This window comes from Mustelus asterias, chromosome 17, assembly GCF_964213995.1.
Source record: "Mustelus asterias chromosome 17, sMusAst1.hap1.1, whole genome shotgun sequence".
Classification (NCBI taxonomy): Eukaryota; Metazoa; Chordata; class Chondrichthyes; order Carcharhiniformes; family Triakidae; genus Mustelus; species Mustelus asterias.
The window spans coordinates 26,844,220-26,855,002 of NC_135817.1; the positions used below are offsets into that span (position 1 = coordinate 26,844,220).

At 48.8% G+C, this 10,783-nt stretch overlaps 1 protein-coding gene across 1 annotated transcript in view; it reads right to left on the reverse strand.

The window, feature by feature from the left end:
- Positions 1 to 4,193: 4,193 nt before the first annotated feature.
- The window catches only part of LOC144506387 (toll-like receptor 7), a 29,861-nt gene continuing 23,271 nt past the window's right edge, over positions 4,194 to 10,783 (reverse strand). Inside the window, exon 2 of the mRNA XM_078232423.1 lies at positions 4,194 to 7,403. Within this exon, the coding sequence (XP_078088549.1) occupies positions 4,236 to 7,403 (3,168 nt within the window). The 3' untranslated portion in view covers positions 4,194 to 4,235. The remainder of the gene's footprint in view (positions 7,404 to 10,783) is intronic.

Consider the following 10,783-nt stretch of genomic DNA (forward strand, 5'->3'; position numbering starts at 1 on the left):
GATTAAGATGGGGAAACTAAAGTACAAGGGTAAGTTGGCGGGGAACATAAAAACTGATTATAAAAGTTTTTATCAGTATGTGAGGAGAAAAAGATTAGTCAAGGCAAATGTAGGTCCCTTACATCAGAAACAGGGGAATTTATAATGGGAAACAAAGAAATGGCTGATCAACTGAAAACAAATTTTGGTTGTTTTTAACAAATGATACCAGAAATGTTGGGGAACACAGGGTTTAGTGAGATGAACTGAAGGAGATATGTATTAGTAAGAAATGATGTTGGGGAAATTAATGGAATTGAAGGTCAATAAATTCCCAGGGCCTGATGATCTACATCAGGCGGACACACTGGGAATGTTTAAGACTTATCTAGACAGCTATATGAACGGAGTGGGAATGGAGGGATACAAAAGAGTGGTCTAGTCTGGACCAGGGAGCGGCGGGGGCTAATTGTTCCTTGTTTCTCGTTTCAAGGCTTCATTCTATGATCATCTTGCTGGTGCCAGTACAGAGCGAGACTGCGGATAGTTGGGAACCTGTCTCGGGGGCAGGGAATTCATATGGTGTTCGTGGAAGTGGAAATGACTAGGGTTGGGAAGCATTTTCCGATCAGGGCCATTGTGATCTCCTGGACTTGTTTCGATCGCCTCAGGGGGTCGGAGAGGAATTTCCCAGATTTTTTTTCCCCATATTGGCCCTGGGGTTTTTCACTCTGGGTTTTCGCCTCTCCCTGGAGATCACATGGTCTGGAATGGGGGGGTTGGGGGGGGGGGTTAATAGGTTGTAATGAACAAAGCATTGTAGCTGTGAGGGACAGCTCGGTGGATAGGATATTGGTATGTAGATAGGCTGGAAAATTGGGCGGGGATCCTGGATTCAGGATTCAATCCTGGACCGGGGAGCGGCGCGGGCTTGGAGGGCCGAAGGGCCTGTTCCTGTGCTGTATTGTTCTTTGTTCTTTGTTCTTATCCCAGAGTACTTAAGGAAGTGGCCCAAGAAATAGTGGATACATTGGTGGTCATCTTCCAAGATTCCATAGATTCTGTAACAGTTCCTACAGATTGGAGAGTAGCTAATGTAACCCCGCTATTTCAAAAGGGAGATAGAGAGAAAACAGGGAATTAGAGACTAGTCAACCTGATGTTGGTAGTGGGGAAAATTCTAGAATCCATTGTCAAAGATTTTATAACAAAACAGCTGGAAAATGGTGGCAAGATTGGATGGGGTCAGTGTAGGTTTATAAAAGGAAAATCATGCTTGACAAATCTACTGGAATTCTTTGAAGATGTAACTAGGAGAGTTGATGAGGGTGAGCCAGTGGATGTGGTATATTTGGACTTTCAGAAGGCTTTCAACAAAGTCCCACTTAAGAAATTAGCACAAAGAATTAAAGCACATGGGATTGGGACAGTGTTTTGAGGTGGATAGAAAACTGGTTGGCAGACAGGAAACAACAAAGAACAATACAGCACAGGAACAGGCCCTTCGGCCCTCCAAGCCCGCGCCGCTCCCTGGTCCAAACTAGACCATTCTTTTGTATCCCTCCATTCCTACTCTGTTCATCTGGCTATCTAGATAAGTCTTAAACGTTCCCAGTGTGCCCGCCTCCACCACCTTGCCTGGCAGCGCATTCCAGGCCCCCACCACCCTCTGTAAAATACGTCCTTCTGATATCCGTGTTAAACCACCCCTCCCCCCACCCCCCGCGCCCCCCCCCCCCTCACCTTGAACCTATGACCCCCTCGTGAACGTCACCACCGACCTGGGAAAAAGCTTCCCACCGTTCACCCTATCTATGCCTTTCATAATTTTATACACTTCTATTAGGTCTCCCCTCATCCTCCGTCTTTCCAGTGAGAACAACCCCAGTTTACTCAATCTCTCCTCATGACTAAGCCCCTCCATACCAGGCAACATCCTGGTAAACCTCCTCTGTACTCTCTCTAAAGCCTCCACGTCCTTCTGGTAGTGTGGCGACCAGAACTGGACGCAGTATTCCAAATGCGGCCGAACCAAAGTTCTATACGTCTGCAACATCAGACCCCAACTTTTATATTCTATGCCCCGTCCATAAAGGCAAGCATGCCATATGCCTTCTTCACCACCTTCTCCGCCTGTGACGTCACCTTCAAGGATCTGTGGACTTGCACACCCAGGTCCCTCTGCGTATCTACACCCTTTATGGTTCTGCCATTTATCGTATAGCTCCCCCCTACTTTAGCTCTACCAAAATGCATCACTTTGCATTTATACAAAGAGTAGGAATAAACGGGTCTTTTTCTGAATGGCAGACAGTGACTAGTGGGGTACCCAGGGATCAGTGCTGGGACTACATCTATTCACTATATTTACTAATTATTTAGATGAAGGAACTAAATGTAATTTCTCCAAATTTGCGGATGACACAAAATTGTGTGGGAGGGTGAGCTGTGAGGAGGATGCAGGGATCCTTCAGTGTGATTTGTACAAGTTGAGTGAGTGGGCAAATGAATGGAAGTTGCAGTATAATTTGGATAAATGTAAGGTTATCCACTTCAGTAGCAAAAACAGGAAGGCACATTACTATCTGAATGGCTATAAATTAGGAGAGGGGAATGTGCAATGAGACCTAGGCGTCTTTGTATTCCAGTCACTCAAGGTAAGCGTGCAGGCACAGCAGGCAGTAAAAAGGGCAAATGGAATGTTGGCCTTCATAGCGAGAGGCTTCAAGTACAGGAGCAGGGGTGTCTTGAAGCAATTATACAGAACCTTGGAATATTGTATGAGGTTTTAGACTCCTTATCTGAGGAAGAATATTCTTGCTCTAGAGGGAGTGCAGAGAAGATTTACAAGACTGATTTCTGAGATGGCAGACTGACATATGAAGAGAGATTGAGTCGTTAGGATTGTATTTGCTGGAGTTCAGAAGAATGAGGGACATCTCATAGAAATTTATAAAATTCTAACATGACTAGACAGGTTAGATGCAACAAGCATGTTCCCAATGGTGAAGGTATCCAGAATCAGAGGTCTGTGGATACAGGGTAGAATTAGGACAGAGATGCGGAGAGATTTCTTTACCCAAAGTGGTCAGACTGTGAAATTCACTACCACAGAAAGTAGTTTGAGGCCAAAACATTGTATGTTTTCAAGAAACGGTTAGATATGGCATTTGAAGCAAAGGGGATGAAAGGATATGGGGGAAAGGCGGGATCAGGCTACTGAGTTGGATTATCAGCTGTGATCCCTATCCTTTCCTTCTCTTTGTACTCTACGAATGGTATGTTTTGACTGTATAGCGCAAGAAACAATACTTTTCACTGCATCCCAATATGTGACAATAATAAATCAAATCAAATACAATGGTGGGGCTGGCCCAAAGGACTTCCTCCTCCTATTTTCTATGTTTCTAGTTCAAATAAATTTATTTACTAACATAGCACAAAGCTTGATGCAGTATTCATTTAATTATATCACTCTTGAAGGACCAAGGCAGATGTGAATATTTTGTTATTGGGTGATTACAATTTCTGTGAAAAATTCAAGCTGAATATAAACAAGCAGTGATGATAAAAATCTGAGGTTTACAGTTTGTGTACCAAATATGTCTTGTGGCTTATATGTTTACATACTTTATTCAGTGCCACGGTGTTCCTTATAGGTTTGTCATTCCATGAATCGCTGCTCCCACAGTACCAACTGAAATATAAACATTAGTGGCAATTAATGTGTACAAACCAGCCATAACCAGACCAGGTAATGCAAAGCCACAGCCTTCCATGTATTTCCACTGTGGGCTTTATGTTGATGTATTTACACCGTGGGTTTCAGATCAATTATAAAATTTATTTATTAGTGTCACAAGTAGGCTTACATCAACATTGCAGTGAAGTTACTGTGAAAATCCACAAGTCACCACACTCCAGTACGTGTTTGGGTACACTGAGGGAGAATTTAGCACCTAACCAGCATGTCTTTCGGACTGTGGGAGGACACAGGGACAATGGCTGTGCAGGAGTCTGCACAGTGACCCATGCCGGGAAATGAACCGGGGTCCCTGGTCTGTGAGGCAGCAGAACTAATCACCATGCCACCTGTACCTGATCATGTTCGGTATTCATTAATGAGAGTTTATCAAGTGGAACTTTGGACGTTTATATTTTGTTAAATAAAAAATCTTCATGGATGATGACTTGGCATTGATGGAAAGCAGACAGTACCTGGCAACCCCCCTACCCGCCCGCTCCATTGCCGCCAGCTATATAATTTCATTGAAGAGCTTCCCGTGCAGCATGCGGTTGTCAGCCTCCAGCGCGCTGCGGAGACGCTGCCAGAAGAGAGGCTGAGCCCAGGGGTTGAGGGGCCACTCGAGCACCGAGCCGCGGCACAGCCTGCGCTTGAGGCGCAGGTACCTGGAGCGCTGCCACACCTTCTCGAGCAGCACCAGCACGATCACGTCCAGTTTCTCGTCAAGCAGCCGCTGGTACGCCAGGTAGAAGGCAGTGCGGAACTGCCCACTGCTGGCGTACAGCTCGGTGAGGACGAACACCGTCTTGCGGCTCTGCTGGATGCTGCGCGACAGGTTGTCCATCACCAACTGGCCGGGCAGCCAGTCGCGCTCCTCCAAGCAGAGCGGGAGGCGCCGCTGGCCGCACTGCTCCAGGTTGGTGAGCAGCTCGCCCAGCACCCAGTCGGATACCCAGGGGTCGCGGGTGTCATAGGCCACGAAGGCGGCATAGGCCTCGCGGGGCCGGCGCTGGGAGGGCAGCCGGCGGTAGCCGCCCCGCAGCTTGGCCCGGCACAGGTGGTAGCCGTGCCGCAGGTCCCAGGCGAAGAGGTGGCGGGCGGTGGCGAGCAGCAGCAGGCCCAGCACCAGGCCCGAGGAGGCGGTGTAGAGGCCCACGGCCAGGCGGTCGAGCTCGCAGGAGGCCAGGTCGAGCAGCAGCAGGCTGTGGCCGCGGCGGGCCTGCGGCTCGGCGCAGCGCAGGCCGGTGGCCAGGCGCGGGATGTGCACGGCGGTGCGGTTGAGCCACCAGACCAGCCAGAGGGCGTCGCACGTGCAGAGGAAGCGGTTGCCAGCCAGCCGCAGCTCGCGCAGGCCCCGCACGGCCGCCTCGGGGAAGCTGGAGGGCCGGATGTTGCGCAGGCGGTTGCGGCTCAGGTCGAGGCGTCGCAGGGCCGAGGTGCCGCGCAGGAAGTGCGGGCCCAGGCTGCCGATGCGGTTGGCCGGCAGCAGCAGGGTGCGCAGGCCGCGGCTGTAGTTGGCCAGCTCGAGCGGCGCCGAGCTCAGCTGGTTGAAGCCCAGGTCTAGCAGCTGGAGGGCCGGCAGCTGGCGCAGGCCGTCCCAGGCCAAGGTGCGCAGCCGGTTGTCGGCCAGCCGCAGCTCGCGCAGGCCGGCGGGCAGGTGGCGGAAGACGGCGGTAGGGATGAAGCTGAGGCGGTTGGCGGACAGGTCGAGGCGCCGCAGGCCCCTCAGGTCGCCAAAGAGGCCATGGTAGCGCTCGGTGCCATCCCGCCACATGTAGTCGAGGCGGTTGCCGCGGAACTCGAGCGCCCGCAGCGAGACGCTGCTCAGCACCCGGTCGGCGGACGAGTGGATGGCGTTGCCATTGAGGCGCAGTTCGTCCAGGGCGGTCAGGTTGCGAATGAAGCCCAGGCGGTGGGTCAAGCCCTCCATCTGGAAGTAGTGCTCGTTGTGACTCAGGTCGAGCACCCGCAGCCGCCGCAACTCGCCGAAGGCCGAGGCGTGCAGCAGGTCGACGCGGTTGTAGCTCAGGTCGAGGTAGCGGAGGGCGGTGAGCGGGCCGAACTCGGTGCCGTTGAAGGTCTGGCTCAGGGCGTTGCCGGACAGGTTGAGGCAGCGCAGGAAGGAGAGCTGGCGGAACAGGGAAGGCCCCACGAAGAAGATGTTGTTGCGGCTCAGGTCCAGGGTGGAGCCGTAGCGGCCGCAGCGGCTGGGCCGGCGGGGCAGCCAGGGGGAGTACTCCCGGGCCGCCACCTTGCAGCTGCGCCCGTAGTCGTCGTAGCGAAAGTAATGTATCTGCTCCGACCAGCCGTGGAAGGCGTTGTCCCCCTCTTGCTCTCCCTCCTCATCTCTCCCGTTCCCCCCGCACCGGCCGCTCAGCGGCTCCGAGGAGGACGGCGAGATCTTGTTCTCCGACAGGTTGATCACATCCAGCGTGCGGAACTTGGTGAAGAGTTGCAGGTTGGCCACCTTGATGAAGTTGGTGCCCAGGTCGAGCAGCCGGAGGTGCCGGAGCTCCAGCAGCGGGTCCAGGTACTGCTTCTCCAGGTCCTTGAAGACGTAACCCCGGATCCGCAGACTCTGCAGCGACTGCAGCTTGGAGAAGCTCTTGGACAGGTTCAGGTACCTGGCATACAGCTTCAGCTCGTAGTTGAAGGAGAGGTCCAACTCCACCAGCTTGGGCAGGTAGTTCAAGAAGGTGGCCGTGGAGATTTCGTTCAGCAGGAAGTTCTCTGACAGGTCGAGTATCTTCAGGTTGAGAGTGCTCTTGAACCAGGAGCTGGGCACCTCCTTGAGGGAGTTGCTCTGGAGTCGCAGGATCTGCAACTTGTTGAGTGCTCGGAAGGCGTCGAGGTGGATCTGGATGTGGCCCGGGGATGGACAAGGCTGGCATGGAAAAGGGGCATTGTAACAACGGGGGCAATTCCCACTCAGGTCGAGGACCTCCAAGCCGGGCAGCTCGGCCAAGTCGCCCTGGCCGATTCGCTCGATCACGTTGTTGTAGAGATAAAGCTGCGTCAAGCTGGACGGCAGTTTCTCAGGGACTTGAGTCAGGTTGTTGTCTTTGAGTGAGAGAATGGAGAGGCGTTTCAGGCCGTAGAAGGCGCCCTGTTCAATTTGGTATGAGGTGTTGCAGGGGTTGCGATAGTAGCAGTTCTGGCCCAGGTAGATGGCCTCCAGGGTGGTCAAGTCGGACAGGTTGGCCTTGGTGAGGACAAAGATGCTGTTGGCCTCCAGACTGAGCATGGTGAGAGTGCCGGGCAGACCCTGCGGGATCACCTTCAGCTGATTCCCATCCAGGTATAGCGACGTCAGGGCGGGCAAGCCGGAGAAGGCTTCCTGATGGATCCGGGGGGCGCTGGTGCACACTCTGTCCTTGGGGCCCAGCCTGACAGGCATGCAGTTACACCGCAGGTCAATCTCAGTCAGGTTACTGAGGCCGGAAAAGGAGTGGCCGTGGACAGTCAGGATGTGATTGATAGTCAGGCTGATGTTGGTGGCATTGGCAGGGAAGCCGCTTGGCACCTGCACCAGTTCCCTTTCACTGCAGTCCACAAGCACGGCACTGCCATTCTTGGTCACATCACATGGGAGACTTCTTGGAAACCATCTGTTTGTAGCTGATGTTGAAACTGAGGTAAATAGAAAGAGGAGGTGGGCAGATGCACACGTCAGGAAGACCTAGAATAGAAAGAAGACGGTGATTTAAGCAACTTTCCAATTTGTATAAGATTTCAGGGTAAGGGATAGGGGATAGTTTTGACTAGGTGGCAGCTGTTGTAAACTCCCCCTCCCCCACAAAAATCACAGTGAAAAAGGAGGCCATTCGGCCCACCATGTCTGTACTGGTTCTCAGAATAAGCAATTCTTTCAGTTTCATTCTCTTATCTTTCTCATCTGCACATCTGTCCTTTTCAAATAACAATCCGATTCCCTTTAGAATGCCTCGACTGAACCTGCCTCCACCACACTCTCAAAGAGTACATTCCAACCCCAACCCCACACTGTGGAAAAAGGTTCTTCCCTCAATGTGGCTTTTGTTTCTTTTTTGCTAATTAAAATCTGTACCCTCTCCTTTTGGATCTTTTTTGCGAGTGGGAACAGTTTTTCCCAATTTACTCTGTCCAGACCCCTTCAGTCTCTCAAATAGTCTTTTACATTCCGACAGTCAAGCAATCAGCCAAATGAACAAACTGCAGAGGCAATTAAATGTGAAGGAGGTGCCACCAAATGGAATGGTGATCTCCAAGGAGTTTCTATCCTCACCTTTACAATAGAGAAATCATTTTTGCAGTTGTTTTTCCATCTGCCAAAATAGTATCAAATCAGAGGAACCAGGAACGCTACATTAAATAACTCACACCACCCCTTCAAATCATTGTACCTGTATATAGGTAACTTTAAAAGATAAAATGCTATGATAATTTTTAAAGATTGGAGCTTCCCTTAGGAGATTATTTTAAATGGTTGCACCATACATGTCATTTCTCATATGCAGCACCAGGAGCTGTAATGGTTTGCTGACCTTGTGCCATTTTGTTTAAATAGCAGCATGAAACACATTCAATCATAGAAAATAGGAGCAAAGGTAGGCCATTCGGCCCTTCAAGCCTGCTCCGCCATTCAATATGATCATGACTGATCTTCTACCTCAATGCCATTCTCCCACAATCTGCCATGCCTTTGACACCTTTAGAATCTCAAAACCTAGCTATTTCCTGCTTAAATATATTCAGTGACTTGGCCTCCACAGCATTATGTGGTAGAGAATTCCACAGGTTCACCCTTTGAGTGAAGAAGCTTTTCCTCATCCCAGTCCTTAATGGCTTATCCCGTATCCTAAGAGTGTGATCTCTTGTTCTAGAAGCCTAGCCAGTGCTATCAGAATTTTAGGTTTCATTTAGATCATAAAATCCTTGCAGTGAAGGAGGCCATTCAGCCCATTGAGTCTGCAAGGACTCTCTGACAGAGCATATTACCCAGGCCCACTCCCTGCCTTATCCCTGCCACCCCATACATTTGCTGATCCCCCTAACCAACACATCTTGAGACACTAAGGGGCAATTTAGCATAGCCAATCGACCTAACTTGCACATCTTTGGACAGTGGGAGGAAACTGGAGCACCCAGAGGAAAGCCACACAGGCATGGGGAGAATGTGCAAACTATACATTAACAGTCATCCGAGGCTGGAATCGAACCTGGGTCCCTGGCGCAGTGCTAACCACTGTGCCACCATGCTGCCTCTCATTCTAAATTCCAGTGAATACCAGCCCAGTAGACTCAATCTCTCCACATATGACAGTCCTAACATCCCAGGAATCAGACTAGTGAACATTCGCTGTATGCTCCCTATAGCAAGTATATTCTTTCTTAGATAAGGGGACGAAAACTGCACACACGATTCCCAGGTGTGGTCTCACCAAGGCCCTGTGCAGCAGCAGTAAGAAATCCTTGCTCCTTTACTCAAGTCCTCTTGCAATGAAGGCCAACATATAATTTGTCTTCCTCACTGTTTGTTGTATCTGCATGCTTGCTTTGAGTGACTGGTGTACAAGGACATCCAGGTTCTTTGTTAACATTTCCCAATCTATCAGTACTTAAATTCTTTTTCTCTGCCCAAAGTGGATAACTTCACATTTATCCACATTTATACCACAATTGTCATGTATTTGCCTTACTTGTCTAAATCACCTTGAAATCTCAACATTCTCACCAATTTTCATGTCATCAGTAAACTTGCAAATATTACATTTAGTTTCCTCATCCAAATCATCAATATGTATTGTGAATAGCTGGGGCCTATGCACTGATCCCTTTGGGCACCCTACTAAACGCTGCTTCGAAAAGGATCCATTCTTTCCTCCTCTCTGCTTCTTGTCTGCTAACCAATTCTCAATCCATGCCAATTTATTACCCCCAATCACATACGATTTAATTTTGCACACTAATCTCTAATGTGGGACTTTATCATTAGCTTTCTGAAAATCCAAGTATACCATATCCACTGGTTCACTGAGACACTATTGACACTGGATACTAACTTTCAATATTGTATTGGAGTGCGGTTAGGAGCAATTGGAAGGTGTGCCTTTAAGAAATGTATTTTAGTCATGTTTCTGTGCAAGATGTTTTTAGCAGTCCTTTATATTTTACTACTGGCTCTATAACAGGCGTCCTCTATTACTGCAGCAGCATCATTGCTCCTAATTGCTAGAATGTTTGTTTTAATTCGACTAATGCTGTTCTGTTGTTCTTAATGTTCTCCTGGGGTTTTGCAGAGTAGGGCTTGATTAGGATGATTGACAGGGAACAAATCATTTGACTAGATGGAGCCAGGCTTACACAGGGAACTCAAGCTAAATTGCTTTTTGAGAGCTGTGGAAAGTAGTAGTTGTTCTGAGTCTCTGAAGTCTAGAGACCGAGATGTGCCAGAGACTGGGTTTATTTCTCTGAAGTTCTACTGTTTGAGGATATATCATGTTTAAGCATTTTAATTGGTAAAAATTATGCTCATTCTTTGTTATTTTCTAACTGTGTTCTTAAATAAAGTTTGTTTTGATTAAAAATACTTCCTAGTGGATCAGTTGAATTATACCTGGAGTGAAACACCTTATGCTCACCCAAATGCCAAAATCAAAAGGAAAAGTTGGGTCTGGGCAAACTTCATAACATACCTTGGAGTTTCTGATCTGGTCCATAACAAAGGCATCCTCAACATCACTCACCAACTTAATTCTATTTTTAAAATATCAATGATGAGGAGTCAAAAGTTTAAAACTGTTAAAAGAAAAGGCTGTGATAGAATTGTGGAATAGACCACCAGAAAGCCTGCTGGAACACAATGTCACGGAAGATTCATTAAAAAAAAAACTGAATAAATTTCTATTACGTGCTTGGATATTCATTACAAAATCTAGGAAGACCATAAGAAATAGAAACAGGTAGGCCATTCAGTTCTTTGAGACTGCTCTGTCATTTAGTAAGATGTCGGATCTAACACTCACTAAGTCCACTTTCCTGCCTTATCTCTGTTACCCTTAATTTCTCTATTGAACCAAT